At 47.6% G+C, this 23,908-nt stretch overlaps 1 protein-coding gene across 2 annotated transcripts in view; it reads right to left on the minus strand.

The window, feature by feature from the left end:
* Positions 1–23,908, minus strand: part of THSD4 (thrombospondin type 1 domain containing 4) — a 449,507-nt gene that overhangs the window by 394,272 nt on the left and 31,327 nt on the right. For both annotated transcript variants that reach the window (XR_014150837.1, XM_081838819.1), the window contains exon 3: positions 2,753–3,192. Coding sequence is in view for 1 of the 2 variants with exons in the window: in XM_081838819.1 (XP_081694945.1) it covers positions 2,753–3,192 (440 nt within the window). In the remaining variant the exon portion in view is untranslated. The remainder of the gene's footprint in view (positions 1–2,752; positions 3,193–23,908) is intronic.

Raw genomic sequence — 23,908 nt, forward strand, 5'->3', positions numbered from 1 at the left:
AAAGGACGAATCCAAAATAACTAGGTACAATATCATAGAACCCTCTCAATACAAACAAATGACCCAATTAAAATGGTCCCAGGAAATGAGTGCAGCAGTGGGGCAAAAACTTACAGCCAACCTGAGAAAACAAGTGTTATCCAACTTAAAGACCACTAATCTCTACAGTGATATTCCGAAAATTTATAATGAAATCTTCCAAATGTTTGTAGAGCTTAGTACCCCACCTAAAGTTTGGGAACTTAAACATAGCGCTAGCCCTTGGTTTGATGATGAATGTTTCCAGCTAAAAAGAAAACTGCGCCAAACATTTAGAAATAATCGCACTAAACTAGAGCCCTCTTATCTTGATGGAAAAAGAAAATATCACAACATTCTGGCCGAAAAGAAACAAAAATACGCAACCCAAAAATGGCTACAATTACTCGACTCAATTCAGAGTAAAAACAACAAAGCGTTCTGGAACCTAGTGTATGGAGGATTGAAAGCTGAAAATCAACTAACTCTACCACCAATTACAGAATCCAAATGGTCCCAATATTTTACATCTGTATTTAACAATCTACACAGTGAACTTAAAGGAAATGAAACCACTAAAAATAAAATAAATAAACTCCAGGAGTGGCCAAGGGTAGAGGAAGAGGAAATTAGAGAGATAGTTAAAAATTTCAAATCGGGGAAATCTCCAGGGCCAGACGGTCTACCAATAGAATTATTTAAGACCTATATAGATTGGTGGGCAGAACCCTTAGCTCAACTGTTTACTCTTATAGATAAATACGGGATCATACCTGAGATATGGTTAAGATCAATAATTATTCCAATCTTTAAAAATGGCGACCCAAAAGAACCAAGGAATTATAGACCGATAAGCCTACTATCAGTGATAGGGAAAATCTACGCTAAGCACCTCTTATCTAAACTCCTTACCTGGATGAAAAATCTAAACCTACCAGGGAAAGAACAAATAGGTTTCTCCAAAGGTTGCTCTACACTAGACCACTGTCTTATACTCATGCATCTGGTTGAAAAATACAGATCCCAAAGGCAATCTAAGATATACGCTGCTTTTGTAGATTTTCGTGGTGCATTCGACTCAATTGACCGCCCAAAGTTGTGGAGGAAACTCGCAGAATTAAAAATTGATCAGCGCTTATTGATTCTAATGCAAAATCTACACTCTTCTAATACCTGTCAAGTCAAACTTAACACCAAAGGTCACCTTTCATCAGATATCCCAAACTCGAAAGGGGTAAAACAAGGGTGTATTCTTGCCCCCTTTCTATTTAATTTATTCCTATCAGACTTGCCAGATTACCTTCAAAAAATAGAATCACATGCCCCTAAACTTAATCAGAAGCCAGTTCCTCTCTTATTATACGCAGACGATGCTGTCCTACTATCATTAACGAGCCTGGGTCTGAAACGTCTTATATCCTCACTGATCTCTTACTGCGAATGTAACAAACTCTCTATAAATTATGAGAAGTCAAAAATTTTGGTCTTCTCGAATGGTTGGAAATTAGAGAAATGGAAAATAAGAGGGCAAGAAATCCAACAAGTTAAAATCCATAGGTATCTGGGAATCTTATTCCAGAGCAATTTAGGGTGGGTAACCCATCGCACAAATGCCATAAAACAGGCAAAGTGCACCTCATCAGCAGTTGCCCGTTTTTATTATCAGATAGGTAATCAATTTATTCCTGCGGCCATTCAGATATTTCAAACAAAAGTGCAATCCCAGTTACTTTATGGAATCCCGCTATGGGTCCAAGCATATAACAGTGATTTAAAAAAAATTCATTCCAGCTTTTTGAGACGTATTCTTGGACTCCCAGCTGTGATCAAATATGAAACAATGTGTGCAGAAATAGGCATACACACACTGGAATATTGGGCATGGTCCACCTCAATAAAGTACTGGTTACGCTGCCACTTTCGCTGCCCTCCATCAAGTCTGCTCGCTGATTTGCTCAAAGACTCCTATAAATCAAGATGGTATCAGCACCTCGAAAAAAAGATTGAATCTTTAGGCATCAAGCTGGAGCCCCTGTACAACTCTAATGAGCAGTACATTTTTCATAATATCCTAACTAGACTAAAGGATGTCGAGAGACAAAATATTATGGCAGCTGTAAACAAAATTTGCTCCCCCACATTCTATGATTTAAATATCTTAGATAGTAGAGCCAATTACGTCACTAAATTAATAATCCCAGCCCAACGTAGGGCTTTTATGCTGGCCCGTTTAAATGTTTTTCCCTCAGCATTTGTCAGGGGAAGATATCAAAACGTTCCTAGAAACAAGAGATTCTGCAGATGCTCTATGAATGTCCCGGACACTGTAGAGCATATTCTCTTTCATTGCCCATTGCACAGTACGCTCCGTCAACGCGTGCTGTCCCCTCTTTCGGGTGGTCTGGAACCCCAGCAAGGTAAATGTGTGGGACTTTACCTATCCGACGCTGACCAAAGGGTAACGGCGGGGGTAGCTGAGTTTTTGGCAGCAGTCCTCCAAGGAGCAGGTTAACAAGGAAAACCACGTTCTTAATCTGAAACTGTTCTTAACCTGAAGGGATTAACCTAATGTTCTTAACCTAATGGGGCCTCCCGCTGCTGCCACACCACCGAGGTACTATTTCTGGGTTAGCGGAGTCTGTAACCTGAAGCGTCTGTAACCCGAGGTACACTGTAGTAGTACCAGTTATCATTAAGATAAAGGTATTATTGTTTTTATGTGCAGCCGTCCTACCTTCTTTCGGCTTTGGGGCTGCGTCTCTGGGACTGTGAGGGCCGGCGGCCTCTCAAGGCTCCCCTGCTCAAGTGGCTGACATTGCGCCCTTCGGAGGAGGCTCTGGCCTGGAGTCCTGCTCGCAGCCCACCTTCGTTCCGGTGAAGAGGCACCGACGTACGGATGGCAGAGATGATGTGACCAGAGAAGGGGCTGAGCACGTCTTCGTGTCGGTGCGGAGGCTGGTGGGCAAGAGTCCTCTCAGAGGTCGGGAACTGCCCAGGCCTGCGGTGGCTCCTCTCGTAATAGTATCCTGGGAGGCAGGGCCTCGTCTGCTCCATCACGCCACCACTGCAGCTTCGAGAGCAGGCCGACCAGGGCCCCCAGCTGCCCCATGCCCCCGGGGCTCCTGCGCTGTCGTCTTCTGTGGCAGCACTTTGCTCTCCTATCCTCTGTGGAACCTAAGGACACCAGAGCAAACCAATTAGCAAGAAAGAAACCCCCAGGGTGGCCGGTGCATCTTTGGAGACCAGCCGCTTCACTCCACCATCTCTGAAAGCCGTGCTGCACGTCCTGGGCAAAGCAGAAGGCGGTCCTTGCATTTGAGCACAAACTGCCCTTTGCGCTTTGGGATCCGAAGCCACCGTGGCTGAAGGCAACATCTGCAGCACTTTCAAGGCAGTGCTATACCTCTTCAGTCAGGCTTCCCCCAAAGAGTCCTGGGAGCTGTTGTTTTTGTTAAGGGTGCTGAAAGTTGCTAGTAGGCCCCTAATTCCCCTCGCTAGAGCTACAGTTTCAGAGTGGTTTAACCATCAGTCCCTCTTCCCAGGGGACTCTGGGAATTGTAGTTCTGTGAGGGGACTTACATTCCCAACAACAAACAACAGTTCCCAGGGTGCTTGCAGGGGGGAGCCATGAGTGCTACATTTTTATAAGAGTGTTTGACATGTATGGTGTGGTCTTTGTATTCAAGTGACTTCTACGTCTGCCCAGCGCAGTGTCTGGAAACCTGTCAGCCAGGCTCTGAACACGGTGTCAGTCTCCACACCTGCTGACTGGGCCTGAGGAGAATAGGGTGGAGTTCTTTTCCTCCTTCACCCCTGAAATTATTTTTACAAAATAACACACATATCTATGTGTATATCTAGTTCTCCCCAAAGTAAGTGTACATTGTACATTGTGTGAGAGTCCCTGTGTCTTTGTGGGATTACAACGGCCCCAGACCCTCTTTACCCTGAAATTTACTTTAGTTTCTTTTCTTGAAATAACCAGCTATATTATGTCCATTACACATTTAATCTCCATTCCCTTGGTTCTATCTCCCCCGCCCCCACATAAAAGATCCTTATATGTGGGCTTCATTTTACAGTGGAAAGGAGGGTCTTCTGAGGAAGATAGGACTTGGATTGTATCCTGCAGGGCTGTTAGTATGTCCCAAAAAGAAAAGGAAAAGTACTTGCAGTAGTACTGAATCCATTGTGTCCTGGAAACCCCAGATCCTACCTGCAACCCACCCCTCCCTCAACCAGGTTGAGAAGGCTGGAGCAATCAATTGTTGGGGTTTAACTGCAGAAAGACGCAGCAAGACGTAGCAGACCTTTCCACCTGTGACCCTCAGCAACAGGTACACAGAGGCATTCTTTAAGCAAGCAATCCATCCCCTCAATTCTACACCACCTCTTCTTCATTGGTAATGTAGGCAGAATTATTTTTATGAAATATACACCAAAGTATTATGAAATATTCCCAAGGCGAAGCACTCAGGAATGAATGAGCTTCAAAATTATGGAAAAGAAGCATTGGCAAAGCAGAATGGGCTCAATAATTTGCAGAAAAATTAAGAAAGCAAGGTGGCATCTCAAACTACGTCCCTAAATGGGATTTGTCCAAAGTGTCTGGCAGTGCCCTATACACAACATCACCTCCATGTATCTCCATTCCTATGGATGCATAGGAAGGAATAAGTCACAATGATCTCAGTGAGCCTAACTTCAGAGTAAATGAACATAGGATTCACCTAAAAGAACAACATCAAATATCCGAGAGAATGCTCGTACAATATTTAGTCCTGTTCTACTCTTCCATGTACAAATATGGGGCTTATTTTATGCCTAAATGGCTCAAGGCACATACAGAGATTAACCTTTTACTCACGCACAATCATTGCAGGTAACTTTCTTTACCTCACAAGGGCAAATGAAATGCAGAGCCTTCTGCTCCTCACAACCCAACACTGTTAAGATTTAGGGCTAAATGCAGTGCCTGGAATCGGAGGTTATAACCCAACTCCAAAGCAACCCAGCCAATCAGAATGCATCGCTGAACAGCCAACGGCAAGGAAATTGGAGCCTTTGGTGGAATACAGCTTGCAAAGCATGGCTTTTGAGAGAAGTTGATGGCAACACATAAACTCTATCCAAGCTAGGCTTTGGGGTGGGCTACATACAGCCCACTCTTCAAGGTGCCCCTCATTGTTTCATCTCTAGCCCCCTGTGGTACTGTCCGGGGAGGTCTATGGGGCAGAAGTCCAGGGCCCCACTCAGCAGAATGAACAGAGAGGCTCCCCAGATGTAAGGGGGGGTGCTTACTAGGAACATAAAAGATACCATAAGACACACTTTTTTCCTCCTAAAAGGTAAGGGGAATGTCTGTGCGTCTTATGGAAAGAATGCCTACGGATGGTGGGGGGATCCTGCTGCAGTCGCAAGCAGAGGGTCCATGGTCCCCTTCCTTCCCTCCTCCATGGCTCGCTTTGAAGCAGCAAAGTGGGAGAGGAGCGGCTTACACGGGTGTAAGCGGCTCCTGTCCAGTTGGCTGCTTCAAAGCGAGAGTACTCTCTTTCCCTCCCTCCTCCCCGCTCAGCTCGCTGAAAAGCAGCAAAGCTTTTCAGAGAGCTGAGCCAGGGAGGTGGGAGAGAAGGAGAGCCCACTCGCTTTAAAGGAACAAAGCGGGAGAGGAGCTGCTTACACAGGTGTAAGCGGCTCCTGTCCTGTTGGCTCCTTTAAAACAACCGTGCTCTTTCCCTCCCTCCTCCCCGCTCAGCTCACTGAAAAGCTCCTTCTCCACACACCCCACACGTGCTCCTTGTCCCTTCAGTGTTTTTCCTTCCCTCCCCACTTAAAACGTGGTTACAAAGCACGGATCCACATGGATCCTCAGGATTTTTGCACTGGGCTACTCCAAACTCACTGTCAAATCACATGTCTGTGGCCACAGCATGAACCACAAAAATTATACATCCACTGTTTCGTTCAGAATATTTTTTTTTTGTTTTCCTCCTCTAAAACCTAGGTGCATCTTATGATGCAAAAAAACCGTATTTTATACCTAAGGCAGCTCACTGGTCCATGCCCTCCAACATTTCTCCTATGAAAAGAGGGACGCCCTAAGGGAAAGCGGGACATTCTGGGATCAAATCAGAACCTGGGATGGCTTCTGTAAATCCAGGATTGTCCCTGGAAAATAGGGAGACTTGGAGGGTCTGGTCAACTTAACTTAGTATTGTCTATGCTGGCTGGCTGCAGTTCTCCAGTGGCCCTCAAGGCCCCTTCCAACTCTACAATTCTATGACACTATGATTCTCATCCCTACCTGAAGATGCCACTGCATGCAATGCAGATGCTGAGATATTCCCCTTCCCCTGTACAACATTTTGAAATAAATGGAGTTATACACCTTGCCATCTAAACAGCATGAATGGTGGAGAAATTTGGTTTGCTTCATATTTGGTTTTGCTTCACATTTTAACTTGTGCCTCCCTAATACACACTTATTGAAGCAATACACAAACCAAGTCTAGTGTCCAGATCAAGGGAAGGAACAGTCCCACTATTCTGGCTTGTTCAAACCACAACCTGAATTACTGTGTCCAGTTCTGGGCACCACAATTCAGGAAGCATGTTGACAAGCTGGAACATGTGCAGGGGAAGGCAACCAAGAGTCTGGAAACCAAGCCTTATGTGGAACGGTTGAGTGAGTTTAGTATGTTTAGGGATAGGTTTAGCCTGGATAACAGGAGAGTGAGAGGAGATATGATAGCCATCTTCAGATATCTAAAAGACTGTCACAGGGAACTTTTAACTGAGTTAAGATTAAAAAAGGATGCGTACAAAAAATGGAAAAGGGGGGAAACCACCAAAGAGGAATTCAAACAAATAGCCAGCACGTGTAGACACAAAGTCAGAAAAGCTAAAGCACAGAATGAACTCAGGCTTGCTAGAGAGGTTAAAAGCAACAAAAAAGGCTTTTATGGGTATGTTCGTAGCAAAAGGAAGAAGAAAGAAACAGTGGGGTCACTCAGAGGAGAAGATGGTGAAATGCAAACAGGGGACACAGAAAGGGCTGAACTCCTCAATGCCTTCTTTGCCTCAGTCTTCTCCGATAAAGAAAACAATGCCCGACCTGAAGAATTTGGAGCAAATGATTCAGCAGAGGAAACACAGCCCAGAATAACTAAGGAGATAGTACAAGAATACTTGGCTAGTTTAGATGTATTCAAGTCTCCAGGGCCAGATGAACTGCATCCAAGAGTATTAAAAGAACTGGCAGATGTGATCTCAGAACCACTGGCAGTCATCTTTGAGAATTCCTGGAGAACAGGCGAAGTCCCGGCAGACTGGAGGAAGGCAAATGTTGTCCCTATTTTCAAAAAGGGGGAAAGAGAGGACCCAAATAATTACCGCCCAATCAGTCTGACATCAATACCAGGGAAGATTCTGGAGCAGATCATTAAGCAAACAGTCTGTGAGCACCTAGAAAGGAATGCTGTGATCACCAATAGTCAGCATGGATTTCTGAAAAATAAGTCATGTCAGACTAACCTGATCTCGTTTTTTGACAGAATTACAAGCCTGGTAGATGAAGGGAACACAGTGGATGTAGCCTACCTTGATTTCAGCAAGGCATTTGACAAGGTGCCCCATGATATTCTTGTAAAGAAGCTGGTAAAATGCGGTCTTGACTATGCTACCACTCAGTGGATTTGTAACTGGCTGTCTGACCGAACCCAAAGGGTGCTCATCAATGGTTCCTCTTCATCCTGGAGAAGAGTGACTAGTGGGGTGCCACAGGGTTCTGTCTTGGGCCCGGTCTTATTCAACATCTTTATCAACGACTTGGATGATGGACTCAAGGGCATCCTGATCAAATTTGCAGATGACACCTGTCAGGGGTTCAAGGAGAGAGGCGCAGATGAGGGAGGAGACAGAGAGCGAGGGGGAAGGATTCCAGGGTGACGAGGAAGAGGACGACAATGACCCAAGATTGTCCATGAGTCCGTCCAGTGAATCGGAGGACTCCCAAAAGGGAGCCCCCCAGGGCAAGCCAAGGGGAGCTAGAGGGGGAAGCAGTCAGGAGCAGGGGAACGAAGGGGGAACCCCCAGGGGGAGTTGGAGATCGGGACCGGCTTCTCCGCCGGAACGGAGTGAAGGGGGTGGAGTGACCAGTGTGTCAGAAGGAGCAGAACAGGAAGCAGAGAGGGGAAGGAGATCGGGGCAAGACGTCCTGCCGGAAGGGGCGGAGAGTAGTACCGAGAGCAGTGTAACTGTCGGAGGGAAGGTCAGAAGCAACGTACGCGCGCCAAGTTCAAAATGGGAGGCGCGCGGAAGTGAAGAGAGTCCTGGGGAGGAGCCTGGTCCCAAAGCGCGAAGGAGGGGGGAGGAGGCGCCAGAGGATTCAGCCTCTGGAGAGTCCCGAAGGGAGAGAACACAGGGGGGCAGAAAGACCCTGCGGAAAAGGAAGGAGAGGAAGAGGCGGACCAGTACAAGCCTCTTAAACTGGTGTAGAGGCGGGACTGACTCAGAGGGGACTTCGGCGGTCTAAGCGTAACAGACGTAGAGCCACGGAGCTCGGATGTAAAGCCAAGAATGTTCTTCAATAAAAGCTTTTGTACATAAGCCGGACTGGACTTTGGTCTCTTGTGAGCTGGGACCACGGGTGGCTCTGACAGTAAGTCCCCTCCCAAAGAACGCAAAATTTTTTTTTGCAAAGCTCACGAACGGTAGCGGCCATGAGTGCGGAGGAGCAGCTGACAACACTGCGAAACGCAGTTACAGAACTCACCGCTGCAGTCATTGCATCTCAGAAGAAGAGTGATGAAGCGGAGAAGCGCTGCCAGGACCTGCAAACAAGGTGGGAGCGTGCAAACAAGGAAGGGTTCCCAGGGTCCAGATCGGAGGGAATTGGACTTGGAAGGCGGGGGGGCAGTCTAGTCACCCACTTCGATGGGAACCTGAAGCACTACCCAAGTTTCAGAGCAGACGTCTTGTATGCACTGCATTTGCTTCGTAATGACTTTAAAGATGAAGAGGAGAAAGTGGGGTTTATTGTGTCTCATTTGCATGGGGAGGCAAGAGCTTGGTTGCACAATTTGTGGCGCGAAGACGGCCCTGCCCGCCGCGATTCTGATGAATTTATTAAAGCGATGGATGCTTGTTTCCAGTCAACCGTGGATCTTGATCTTGCGCGCAGGGAAATGCACGGGCTGCGGCAAGGTAGAGCCACTGTGCGTCAGTATCATTCACGATTTTTCGCCTTACTGACTGTATTAGGCTGGGAGAAGGACTGCAAACCAGTGAGAGATTTGTTCTGGGAGGGTCTCAGCGGCCCCATAAAAGATGAACTTGCCAGGGGAGACAGACCTCAGACCCTGGAGGACGTCGTGCAGAGGGCTCTTGCAATAGGGGTACGGCACGAAGAACGTCCTTGGCACAATGAGGAGGGACGCCAGGCGCGTGCACCGGCAAGGACGCCTCCTTTTCTCCCCAGAGACTTCAGCCAGGCACATCCCTCGCCTCTGGCGCGGCAGGGAGAGGAACCGATGGAAATTGGTGGTGCTAAGGCTCAAGCAACAGCCAGAGTCCCAGCATCCGGTGCAGTAAAGGCGAAGCCTCCTAGAGGGAACAGGAAATGTTACATCTGTGACAGTGCACAGCACATGGCGAAAGAGTGCCCCCAGAGGCTCCAGAAGCACACTGAAGCCTTAGCAACAGTGGCAGCAGAAGTGATGCAAGAAGAGCAACCTCAGGGAAACGACAGTGCCTGGCTGGAAGCAGAGCTGCTGGGGCTCAGCCAGGCGAGTCTGTAGAACAGTCCCCAGTGCCTTTGCAACGTACAGACCCTTTACCACCCAAGCCAACGGTGCAGCTCACTGCAACACTCCAGTTGCCGAACGGAACCACCCTGGAAGTCCCCATCACGATCGATTCTGGGAGCAACGCGGACTTTGTGGGGGTGCATTTCGTCAAGCAGCATCGCATAGCGCTTCTGCCCGCGACGACGCCTCTAAACGTAGTCACGGTTGATGGCAGGAAATTGCTGGGAGGACAAGTTGTACAACAGACGCCTCCCATGGTGATGCGGATTGGACATCATAGAGAAGTAATCAGCTTCAATGTCACCCGCCTGTCGGACACGCCTATAGTACTAGGCATGAGTTGGCTGGAGAGGCACAGTCCTGCGATAGCATGGTACCAACGGCAGATCACCTTTTGCTCATCGTACTGTGCTCAACATTGCATCCAGTCCAGCCAGGAGGAGGGGGAGGAGCAGCAGCTGGTGCATGGTGCAGGCAGTTCCTCGCAAGTACGAGAGTTTCCTGGAGGTTTTCTGCGAGAAGGAAGCTGACCAGTTGCCGCCCCACAGACCTTACGATTGCGCGATCGACCTGTTGCCGGGGGCGCAGCTGCCGACTGCCAAGCTGTATTCCATGTCTGAGGACGAGATGCAAGAACTCAGGGAGTTCATAGAGCATAATTTGAAGCGTGGATTCATCCGGGAATCCAAAGCAGTGGGGGGCAGTCCTGTGTTTTTTGTAAAGAAGAAGGACACGCCCCAGAAAAGACTCATTGTGGATTACCGGGCCGTCAATTCTATGACCAAGCCCAAGGCCTTCCCCATGCCCAAGATTGATGACCTCCTAGCGACCGTGCGGAAGGGGAAGATCTTCACCAAGTTGGATCTGCGTGGAGCGTATAACCTCATACGTATCCGGGAGGGCGATGAGTGGAAGACGGCCATGTTCACGCCTCTGGGCACGTATGAATACAGAGTTATGCCGTTTGGTCTCCAAAATGGATCTCACGTCTTCCAAGCCTTTATGCATCACGTGCTGGCGGGGCTCCTCTACAAGAAATGTGTGTGTTTCCTCGACGACATCCTGATCTTTTCGGAATCGCAGGAAGCTCATGAAAGGGACGTGAAGGAGGTCTTGCAGAGACTACGGGAACACAAGCTCTATGCCAAGTTAGAGAAATGCCAGTTTGATGTGACGGAGGTGGATTTTCTCGGCTACAAGCTGTCTGACATGGGGCTGGCCATGGACAGCGTCAAGGTCCGCGCGGTGTTGGACTGGAAAAGCCCACGCAATCGGAAGGAGGTCCAGAGATTTGTCGGGTTCACCAATTTCTACCGCAAATTCATCAGGGGTTTTGCAAAGGAGACGGCAGCAATCACGGACACTCTCAGTTCCAAGAAGAAGAAGTTCGCTTGGACGGAACAGGCGGAGCGCTCTTTTAGGAAGCTTAAAAGCCTCTTCGCTTCCGAGGAGCAGCTGCTGCACGTGAATCCGGGCAGACCCATGCGAGTAGAGACCGACGCCTCAGACAGAGCGGTGGGAGCCGTGCTCCTGCAAGAAGATTCCCAAGGAAATTGGAGACCCGGTGCCTTTTACTCCCGAAAGCTCAGCAAGGCGGAGCAAAACTACACCATATGGGACAGAGAGCTGTTGGCCATTCACGCTGCCTTCAAAGCGTGGCGACACTTCCTCATAGGAGCCAAGCACACGGTGCAGGTCCGCACGGATCACAAGAACTTAGAGTATTGGCGCACGGCGAAGCTCCAGAGCCAAAGACATATGCGCTGGGCTGAATTCTTCGCGGATTTCAACTTCAGGATAGAATACATCCCGGGAGATTCCAACGTTATAGCCGATGCGCTCTCCAGGAAACCGCAATACCTCGAGGAAGCGGCGCCAGTGGCAGCCAAGCACATTTTCACACCGCAGGCGTGGGCGTGCACTGCCATCGCAGTCGACCTGGACGCGGTGCGACGTGCGTTGCTAGTGGATCAATTTGCACAGTCTAAGATGGAGGCGCTGCGCAGGGGTTCGCAGAGAGACGATGAGTTCCAATTACGCGACGGGCTGTTAACTCACAAAGGGGCCCTCTACGTACCGGGCGAAGAGCTCCGTGCAAGGGTTCTGCAGCAGTTGCACGACGCCCCCAGTGCGGGCCACTTCGGCAAGGAGAAGACAACAGAACTGGTGGCCAGGGACTTTTGGTGGCCCCAGATGCGGGGAGAGATAGCGGCTTACGTCGCCAGGTGTGACACTTGTCAGAGGTCCAAGCCAGTGCACCAAAAGCCAGCGGGGTTACTGGAACCGCTGGAGACGCCACAGCAACCATGGGAGAGGGTGGCACTGGACTTCGTCACTGACCTGCCCAGCTCCAGAGGCAAGACGGCGGTGCTGGTGGTGGTGGACCTGTTCACTAAGATGGCGCACTTCATTCCTTGCGCGAAGGTGGCGACGGCGGAACAGACCGCCAAACTCTTCGTCGACCACGTGTTCAAGGTACATGGGCTGCCGCAATCCATCCTGTCCGACAGGGGGCGCCAATTTGTTTCTACTTTTTGGCGGAAGCTTCTAGGTCTCCTACACGTCAAGATCAACCTAACGTCGGCAAGGCATCCACAGACCAACGGCCAAGCAGAAAGGGCCAACGCGATCATGCAGCAGTACCTGAGGTGTTACGCCAATCAGCGCCCTGCAGCGTGGGTGGACTACCTGCCGATGGCGGAGTTTGCCTACAACAACACGAAGCACGCGTCGACGGGGGTGACGCCGTTCTTCGCGAACAATGGTCGTCATCCCAGAACCTTCCCGGGGTTCGTAACGCCGGGAGAGGGGGTGACGCAAGAGGCCGACCAGTTCGCAGCGGAACTGCAACAGGTGCACGAGGAGCTGCGGAGACATTTGGAGCTAGCCAAACAAGCATATAAGGTGCAGGCGGACAAAAATAGGAGAGTGGGAGAGGACATCCAGGTGGGGGACTGGGTATGGTTAGCGGCCCAAGCGATGCCAGCCAAGTCGTTGGCTAAGAAAAAGCTGGGACACAGGCAGCTAGGGCCATACCAGGTGGAGGCTAGGATCAACCCTGTAGCTTTTCGATTGGCCCTCCCCGAAGGTTCCAGAGTGCACCCGGTCTTTCATAGGTCGGTGCTCACTCCCTACAAGACCCCGCACAGGTTTCAGGAGTCTGAAACAGTACAGCTCCCAAGCACAAAGTCGCCCGAGAGGGAGGGGGCGCCCAGGGCCGAACCACTCAACGAGGTCACTGAGATCCTGGACTCGAGATGGGGGGTAGAGGGAGTAGAATACTTTCTAGCCAGAGAGGGTACCCCGGCCAGTGCCAATGTTTGGGTGCCGGACTACGCTTTAGACGAACCTCTTCTGAAAGACGAGTTCCATGCACTTTTCCCGCATAGACCCATGCCAGCCGAGTACTTTGATGACTGGGCTCTTTACGCCCACACTTTCAGACAGTACTTTCAGGGGCTTTTCTTCCGCCGAGGAGAGAACGCCAGACTCAAGCCCGCCCAGGGGATCGTGTTCGGGGGTAGACACAGAACCCTCTTATTGGTGGGACGAGCAACCAGAGGAAGACTGGCGCAAGAAATGGCTGACGGGGCCTTGGCAGGCAGCACCAGACGAAGTACCAATGGAAGAGGGAGCTGAGAACACCTTGGGTGAAGAACCCGAATTCGAACACACATACACCGAGCTGCTAGCAGAGGACATTGAAGTACACGAACTGTATCCTGCATCTACCTCCGAGGAGCTGCAGCTCCCACAACCTGCCCCCGAAGGGCGGGAGGGGGGAAGGGGGGGCTTCGAGGGGGGATGGATGTCAGGGGTTCAAGGAGAGAGGCGCAGATGAGGGAGGAGACAGAGAGCGAGGGGGAAGGATTCCAGGGTGACGAGGAAGAGGACGACAATGACCCAAGATTGTCCATGAGTCCGTCCAGTGAATCGGAGGACTCCCAAAAGGGAGCCCCCCAGGGCAAGCCAAGGGGAGCTAGAGGGGGAAGCAGTCAGGAGCAGGGGAACGAAGGGGGAACCCCCAGGGGGAGTTGGAGATCGGGACCGGCTTCTCCGCCGGAACGGAGTGAAGGGGGTGGAGTGACCAGTGTGTCAGAAGGAGCAGAACAGGAAGCAGAGAGGGGAAGGAGATCGGGGCAAGACGTCCTGCCGGAAGGGGCGGAGAGTAGTACCGAGAGCAGTGTAACTGTCGGAGGGAAGGTCAGAAGCAACGTACGCGCGCCAAGTTCAAAATGGGAGGCGCGCGGAAGTGAAGAGAGTCCTGGGGAGGAGCCTGGTCCCAAAGCGCGAAGGAGGGGGGAGGAGGCGCCAGAGGATTCAGCCTCTGGAGAGTCCCGAAGGGAGAGAACACAGGGGGGCAGAAAGACCCTGCGGAAAAGGAAGGAGAGGAAGAGGTGGACCAGTACAAGCCTCTTAAACTGGTGTAGAGGCGGGACTGACTCAGAGGGGACTTCGGCGGTCTAAGCGTAACAGACGTAGAGCCACGGAGCTCGGATGTAAAGCCAAGAATGTTCTTCAATAAAAGCTTTTGTACATAAGCCGGACTGGACTTTGGTCTCTTGTGAGCTGGGACCACGGGTGGCTCTGACAACACCAAACTGGGAGGGGTGGCTAACACCCCAGAGGACAGGATCACACTTCAAAACGACCTTGACAGATTAGAGAACTGGGCCAAAACAAACAAGATGAATTTTAACAGGGAGAAATGTAAAGTATTGCACTTGGGCAAAAATAATGAGCAGCACAAATACAAGATGGGTGACACCTGGCTTGAGAGCAGTACATGTGAAAAGGATCTAGGAGTCTTGGTTGACCACAAACTTGACATGAGCCAACAGTGTGACGCGGCAGCTAAAAAAGCCAATGCAATTCTGGGCTGCATCAATAGGAGTATAGCATCTAGATCAAGGGAAGTAATAGTGCCACTGTATTCTGCTCTGGTCAGACCTCACCTGGAGTACTGTGTCCAGTTCTGGGTACCACAGTTCAAGAAGGACACTGACAAACTGGAACGTGTCCAGAGGAGGGCAACCAAAATGGTCAAAGGCCTGGAAACGATGCCTTATGAGGAACGGCTAAGGGAGCTGGGCATGTTTAGCCTGGAGAAGAGGAGGTTAAGGGGTGATATGATAGCCATGTTCAAATATATAAAAGGATGTCACATAGAGGAGGGAGAAAGGTTGTTTTCTGCTGCTCCAGAGAAGCGGACACGGAGCAATGGTTCCAAACTACAAGAAAGAAGATTCCACCTAAACATTAGGAAGAACTTCCTGACAGTAAGAGCTGTTCGACAGTGGAATTTGCTGCCAAGGAGTGTGGTGGAGTCTCCTTCTTTGGAGGTCTTTAAGCAGAGGCTTGACAACCATATGTCAGGAGTGCTCTGATGGTGTTTCCTGCTTGGCAGGGGGTTGGGCTCGATGGCCCTTGTGGTCTCTTCCAACTCTATGATTCTATGATTCTATGATTCTAGGGAAGATGGAGTAATGTTGTTTTCTCTTGCTCCAGAGGCCAGGACTCGAACCTATGAAATGGAATCAAGTTACAAGAAATGAGATTCCAACTAAACATCGGGAAAGACTTTCTGACAGTAAGAGCTGTTCAACAGTGGAACAGATTCCCTCAGAAGGTGGTAGACTCTCCTTCCTTGGAGGTTTTTAAGAGGTTGGATGGTCATTGTCATGGATGCTTTAGTTGAGATTCCTGCATTGCAGGGGGTTGGACTAGATGGTCCTCAGGGTTCTCTCCAACTCTACAATTCTATGATTCTACGAAAACACAGCTACCCCTTGAAATCTACAGTGTTCCAGAGTTCGCAATGCAGTTCTCCAACAACACCTTTTTCTTTAAAGAACGGTCTGCAAAACAGTGCAAGTACATTTGCAAAAGTACTTGTAAAAATTGTGCCTGTTAGGAGAAAGACTGCCCCAAATGCTGACAATTTCCCACAAGGACTTGGGGAGGCAGGAATCGCAAACCTACTGCAGCAAACTGAACTGGAGCCTGGAAAAGTGAGAAACTGAGAAAAACCAAAATGGACAGATTCATCCATCGCTACTTCAAGGAGAGGGGGTCCCACAAGACAGCTTGAAGGAAGGGAAGGAAGGCAGCTTTTCAGATAGTTTTACCTGCTCTGCAAATTGCCATGCTGGCTTTTTCAGTTTCTTGGTTCTCACCCCATCAGAGTTCAAGGCAGCTGCTCCTTGCTTTGTTCAGGAAAACAAGCAGCACTCCCTTCTGTGTCTGCCCCATCAGGCCAGAGAAGCTTGTTGAAACAAAATGCCTCCAATTGTTTTCCAGAAAGTGCAAATCATAGTCACCTGCAGTCACAAACATGCGCTTCCCCCTGAGAAGTCCATTTTTATCAGAGCCAGCTTGAATTTCAGTCTGTGGGTCTGCTCTGCCCACATTTTATACCCTCAACAGCACCTTTTGCAAAACCAGAAGACATTCATCAGATTGCCAGCGCCTAAAAACCACCACTTAAAATTATTCAGTTATCCAGGGCGGGGGGGGGGGGGGAGGAAACCTGATAAGTGACAAGTGCTGGCCTGCAGCAGAGGCAAAGGAGGTGGGGGCAGGCCCCCCGCAGCTGCTACAGCCTGAAGTCGTCAGGAGCAGGTTTGAGATAAAAAGGATATGCTGGAAGAGCTCCAGGCAAGTCAGAAAAGGTACAGTTTCACACATGTTAATCCCGGAGCTCAAGATTTTCTGGCAAATGACAGCAAGCGGAATCCTAGGTACTGAAATCTAAAGCAGAACATGAGTCGGTCAGGAGAGGGGGGGGTCATTTGTAATGCAGAAAGGCTCAATGCAAGTATATAGATGCATCCAGGGATGGAGAACCTGTGGCTCTCCAGATCTCTCTCTCTCTCTCTCTCTCTCTCTCTCTCTCTCACACACACACACACACACACACACACACTGCAAACCATACTCTTAATAATGGCACATGCCCACTTTTTCTCTTGCGAGGCTTGCATGCACCATCCAGGAACAAATGAAGTATGTTTCTCACTTTGGGACTATTTTGTTTACCCACATGCATGATTTAATTGATTTGTGCCCTTTAAATGGATAAGTGGCTAATTGGCAGAGATTTCAAGTGATGGTCCTGATTTCTACCATGCATGGCCAAAACAGCAGAGGCCCTTCGGTGGCTGACTGCAACCCAGCTGTTTCCTGGCCATGCTGGTTGGGCCTGCTGGGTGCAGAATTGTAACTACCTCCACAGCCCTGCTATAAATCTGCAAGGTTTATAAGCACAATCTGGATGGGAGCACAAGTAGTTTTATTTCATTTCCTCAGTGTTTTCCTAACTGTTGATTTCTGCATTATACTTTAGCTTTTACATGATGTAAAAAAACTTATGAAAAATTAATAGAATCTAGCACAAGTTCGGCTTCCAACTCACTTCCATGTTGTTTGATTCCAGAAAATCCATTTGTAGCCCCTCAACCCGGAAAACTACAGGAGTCCAATGATGAAATTTCAAGCAGTATACTGGCATGCAGTCCTTTCCTACTGTTTTCATGCGGAAACAAGTACACAAATGTGGAAAAGGTTTGGGAAGCAGCAACACTATCCACTGAAACTTGCTGTTGTGCCACACTGTGCCCACTGGTGTAGGGTTACCAGGCGTCCACGGTTCCTGAGGACAGTCCCCGGATTAGCAAATCTGTCTCAGGACAAATTCCGTCCCCGGAATGTCCCCAGATTTGCAAATCTGTCCCCAGGAAACGTGGCGGCAGCAGCCCAGAGCCAGCCTGGTAGTGCAGTTGGCTCTGGCTGGCTTCAGGAGCTGCTCACTGCTCACTGCCATGGCGCCTGCCATTTTTCCTGTGCCACGGCAGCAAGCAGCTGCTGCCACTGCAGAAGGTGAACCGGGGACATCCAGCAGTACAGATCAAAGGGGAAAGGGGGCAGGAGATCGGGGAAGGCTCGGGAGTCACGGGCGGGCGGCGCGCACTTGCCCAGGAGCGGCACAAGGCGCACGGTTACTTTGCCGGGTAAGGTGCAAAGCCCTTCTTTTGCACCCTGTGAAACATAAATGCACAGAGTTTTTAAAAAACTGGGCAATGGCTGCCCACCTGCGACTCCCGAGCCTCCCCCAATCTCCTGCCCCCTCCTTTGTTTTGACTGATTGGGGAAGGCTTGGGAGTTGCAGGCAGGCAGCCGTTGCCCAGTTTTTTTAAAAAAAATTCAGAGCATTTATGTTTCACAGGGTGCAAAAGAAGGGCTTTGCATCTTGCCTGGCAGAGAAACCATGCGCCTTGTGCCCCTCCTGAGCAACGGCCGCCTGCCCGTGACTCCCGAGGTTCCCCCAATCTGTCAAAACAAAGGGGGAAGGGGGCAGGAGATTGGGGAAGGCTTGGGAGTCATGGGCAGGCGGTGCGCCATTGCCCAGTTTTTTAAAAAAAACTCTGTGCATTTATGTTTCACAGGGTGCAAAAGAAGGGCTTTGCACCATTATGCAATATGCATGTGTGCTTGGGCCCAGGGTCTTTTGCCTCACCATCCCCACTACTGACTCCCTGTTGCTACTCAGCTTCCAAAAAAAAAAAGTGTCCCCGGATTCATTGAAAAAATCTGGTAACCATACGACTGGTGCAAACAGAATTTAGCATGACATGCTGGTAAATTGATCATAATAAGGCACAGTTCCATAACTCAACAGGCACTGCAGTGTAAAAGGGATATTAGAAATATTCAAAGAAAAGGGAGTTCAAGATGCATGGGAGTTTCTTAACGGTAAAATATTGAAGGATCAAAGGCAGAAAAATTCAACAAGAAAGAAAAGTGGGAGGCACCTGAAGAAACCAGTGTGGCTGCATAAGGAGCTTACAAATGAGATGAAATTTAAGAAGGGCATTTATGATTAAATGGGCACAAGACATCGGTCATGACATTATGTTCGCTGACTGGGAACAGTTATGGACCACCGGTGTTAAATTTACGGCATTTAATGCCTTAAAAGAAAACATAATGAAAATGATCTATAGGTGGTACATGACCCCAGTCAAGCTTGCAAAAATTTATCATTTGCCCAATAACAAATGTTGGAAATGCAATGAGACTGAAGGTACCTTTTATCACCTTTGGTGGACCTGCCCGAGGGTTAAAGCCTTTTGGGAAATGATCTATAACGAAATTAAGAAAGTCCTCAAGTGGACCTTTTCTAAGAAACCTGAGGCTTTTCTCCTGGGCATGGTTGGCCAATTGGTGCCAAAGAAGGATAGGACCTTTTTTATGTACGCTACTACAGCAGCAAGAATTCTTCTGGCAAAGTATTGGAAGATGCAAGAACTACCTACTCTGGAAGAATGGCAGACAAAGGTCATGGACTTTATGGGACTGGCAGAGATGACCGGCAGAATCCGCGACCAGGGGAAAGAGACAGTGGAAGAGGACTGGAAGAAATTCAAAATATATCTTAAAAATTGTTGTAAAATTGAGGAATGTTAAGATGTCAAGGGGTAAGAAGTAGAGAATTACAGCTGTAACTAACAAGCTTATGGAAACGTAATGAAAGGGAACTAATAGACAAACTGACTAAAGGGTTGCTAAAGAACTCCAAAATAAGGATGCAGCGAAAGGGAGGTATGGGGAAGTCGGAGGAAAGAAGGTGTATGAAAATAAGATTATGAAATTACACATGTTTAAATGTTTTGTATGTTTTTGTCTTGTGTTTTGTTTGTTTTTATTATGTGTTTGAAAAATGAATAAAAAATATTTAAAAAAAAAAAGAAAGAAATTTAAGAAGGGCATGTACAAGAAATGAAAGAAAGGAAAAATGAAGGAAGGGTGTACACAAGTAGGCAACAGTTGCAGGGACAAGGTCAGAATGAACTCAGGCTTAAAGGTTTCTTCAGCTATATTTGAAGCAAGAGGAAGAACAAGAAAGTATTGTGTGCCCAACCTTGCAACCTAAAATAGGAAAAGAGGTGGTCAGGGAACCCCAGGATACTTTAAATGAATTCAGATCTCCAGGGCCTGATGGGCTGCACCCAAGGGTACTAAAGGAGCTTGCAGATGTAATCAGAGCCTCTTTGATAATTTTTGGATAACAAGTGAGGTCCCTGCAGGCAAATATTATCTCCATCTTCAAAAGGGGGGGGGGGAGAAGATCCAGGTAACTATTGACTGGTGAGCTTAATATCGACTCCAGGAAAGCTCCCAGAACAGATAATTCAACAGCTGGTCTGTTAGCACTTAGAAAAGGATGCTGCGATTACCAAGACCCAGCATGGGTTTCTCAAATCAAGTCATGCCAGAAAAATCTCATTTCTTTTTTTGATGCAGTTAGAAGCTTGGTAGATCAGGGGAATGCTGTGGATGTATCTTGATTTCAGTAAGGCTTTTGACAAAATCCCCCATGATATTCTTGCTTAGAAGTTGGTAAAATGTAGGGTGAATGAGGTAACTATTTGGTAAATTTGTAGCTTATTGACTGACTGATCCCAAAAAATGCTCATTAATGGTTCCTTGTCATCCTGGAAAAAGTGACAAGTGGGGTGCCACAGGGCTTGTTCATTGTCCTGGGCCCATTGTTGTTCATTGTCTTTATGCATGACTTGGATGAAGGAAATGAGGGGTGCTCATCAAATTTGCAGATGGCACCAAGCTGGGAGGGGTAGCTAAGACACAAGATCTACCCACCCTGGAAGAATGGCAGATGAAAGTAATGGACTATATGGAATTGGTGGAAATGACTGGCAGAATCCGAGACCTGGAAGAAGAGCTGGTGGAAGAAGATTGGAAGAAATTTAAAGATTATTTACAGAAACACTGTAAAATTAATGAATGTTAAAATGATGTTGGAATGAAATGAAGCGGTTTTAGTAATAAGGTTAAAAAGGAATGTGTAAAAATGGATTGATATTAGATGAAATTATAAAGTTATAATATGTGAAGACAAAGAACTAAGATAAAACAAAGAGGGTAAGGATTTGCTGAATCAACCATTTGAACTGGAATACAAAAAAGGGAGGTGTGAGGAAGACATGAGAATAAGTAAATGAACTCTAAGATATAGAAAGAGGGATTTATTTTTAATTATTTTTATCTTTTTTGTAATCTTTTGTTGTTGTATTTTTTTTATTTTTTTATTTTTTCATCCTTTCTTATATACTTATGTATTTCTGAAATTTTGAATAAATATTATTTAAAAAAAAAAAAACCCAAGCTGGGAGGGGTAGCTAATGTCACAGAAGACAGAATTGGAATTCAATATGATCTTAATAGATTGGAGAACTGGGCCAAAACTCACAAAATGAATTTCAATAGGGACAAATGTAAGATTCTACACTTAGGCAGGAAGAACTAGATGCATAAATTTAAGATGGGGGACTCTTGGATTGGCAGTAGTATATGTGAAAAAGATCTAGGGGTCTTGGTGGACCACAAGCTAGATTCTTGGCAAATCTGTCTGTCTCATAGGGCCAGTTCATGCATGATTGGCAATCCCTTGTGAGATTTCCTTGGGAGGTGTCAAGTTGTGTGAATTGGTGGCTCTACAGTGAGGAACCTTAGTATGTGTTTGCATGGCTTATGTTGCGATTAAGATGGGACTTTTTCAAGTCACTGCCGATCGGAGATCAAATGGTTGTCTTCTGCTTTTCATATTTTGGCATCCTTGCCTCCAAAGTTACTAATTCTCTTGACTTCTGAGTCTCTTCCAGGTTTGGCAGTGGAGCTTGCAAATTCCTTTAACTTGTACAGCTGAGTAACTGACGGTGCATTTAAGAAGTCATTGCATACAAAGCTGAGAGATTAAATTACCAACAGTCTTAAAATCGTCCCCAAATGCTTGTATCTATATAAAGCTTCAATCTTATCGTCTGCTGGCCAGAATGTTGTGCATATCATGTTCCCCTTTGAGGGGCTATGGCAATGATATTATCTAATACTCTCAAAGTGATTAACATATTGCCCACTATTACTATTATACTATTTGCATACCACCTTTCATCTGCGGTTCACAGCAAAAAAATACTATATAAAAACATCACATGCATAATAAAAACAAGAACAAGAACAAACCAAACCAATAACCTCCTCCCCACCCCCCATTCCCACAAACACATTTAGAAGGATTTAAGATGACAGGCAGCAAAAGGCCTGGTTGAAGAGCAGCGTTTTCACCAGGTTCCTGGTTCAGTTACAGGAACCCCCCCCCCTTTTATTTAATACTTCGGCTACAACTACTTATTTATTTATTTATCTATCTATCTATCATCTATCTTATATGTCACCTTTTCCTCTAAGGAGCTCCAGATGTCATACATGGTTCTCCGCCTCCTTATATAATCCACACAACCACCCTGCGAGGTAGGTTACACTGAGAAACAGTGACTGGCCCAAGGTCACCCAGTAAGCTTCATGGCAGAGTGGGGATTTCAACTCTGGTCTTCCATATCCCAGTCCAGTACTCTGACCACTGCAACACACTGGCTCCCTGAACATCTTGTAGGTTGGCAAGGAACAAAATAAGTATTAAATGAGAATTAATGAGTGCCAATATCCAAGTTTGGGCACATTCTCTCTTTGGTGAGAGAACCCCAGCAGAGATTTTAAATAACAAAATATGTACCAAACTAAAGCATGGAAATATAGGCTGTTAGACCTTTAGATTGTGCCCTTGTGTTCCTCTTCCCCCAGCCTAGAAAAAGACCACACACTTGGTAAATTAAAAATGCACTCCAATCTATGTGTGAATGATTGGAAATCTGCAATAACTTGGTTGCTAAGGTGTGGTTCACTTCCTGATCCACCTCCTTTATTCTTGCTCTCTGATTTGAGACATATAAGCTATCTAGATTATTTGGTTCTCCACAGTAGTGTTATAAGTAGAAGATCCTGCCCTGCCCAGTGACTAAAAGGCAACAATGGCTGCTTCACAACCTGAGTGTTTTGGATGGAGTTGTGAAGTCATCTAAGTGTTTCTTTGCTTTTTGTCAAACCCAAATGGGAAATAACAATTTTTCCTTCCCTCATTGGAGAGGCACAGATGAAACAAAATTAAATGCTTAGGCTAGTTGGACTACTCGTTTAAGAATTGGGTGCAGGCTAGGAGGAACCCATATAGACTCTTATGAGCATGGATGAAAATACTAACATTTGAAGTTGAGGACATGACATGGTGGAATGCCGCAGCAGGATTTGCCAGCAGGAGTTCGGGATGGGTACATAAGTTATCACTGAGCACTGCAAATTACCATAACTCAATGCTAAATAAAACCTATCCTAATGCTAGAGTCTGCTGACCGGGCCCTTTCTGCAGCAACAATGATAACCCCTTGTCCAACCATAACAATAGATTCTGCTGCTTGTCTTCTCTGGCTACAGGCTGGAGAGTGCTGGAAAATTGAGGGGATGGAGTGATGCCCCAAGTGGGGAAAGGTTACAGCACTTTGGACTTTTCAGCTTAGAAAAAAGGCAAGTAAGGGGTGAGTGCACCATAAGTCAAGGAGTGTGGAGTGTGGTGGAGTCTCCTTCTTTGGAGGTCTTTAAGCAGAGGCTTGACAACCATATGTCAGGAGTGCTCTGATGGTGTTTCCTGCTTGGCAGGGGGTTGGACTCAATGGCCCTTGTGGTCTCTTCCAACTCTATGATTCTATGATTCTATGATTCTATGATTCTATAAGTCCATAAAATGATGCATGACATGGAGCAGGTGAATGTCAAGCAAGACTAGTTTTCCTCCTTTCTCATAACACTAGAAGATTCAGGATAGATCAAAGAAAGGACTTATTCACACAGCGCTTACTGAAACGATGGAACTCACTTCCCCAACAAGCAGCAATGCTCACTTAGGGTGGCTAAAGGAGGATTAGAAAAATTCTCAGGGACACAGGTGGCACTGTGGTCTAAACCACAGAGCCTAGGACTTGCCGATCGGAAGGTCGGCAGTTCGAATCCCCATAACGGGTTGAGCTCCCGTTGCTCGGTCCCTGCTCCTGCCAACCTAGCAGTTCGAAAGCACGTCAAGTGCAAGTAGATCAATAGGTACCGCTGGCATTTCCATGCGCTGCTCTGGTTTCGCCAGAAGCAGCTTAGTCATGCTGGCCACATGACCCAGAAAA

This window comes from Podarcis erhardii, assembly GCF_964252035.2.
Source record: "Podarcis erhardii genome assembly, chromosome: 14".
In the NCBI taxonomy this organism is placed as follows: domain Eukaryota; kingdom Metazoa; phylum Chordata; class Lepidosauria; order Squamata; family Lacertidae; genus Podarcis; species Podarcis erhardii.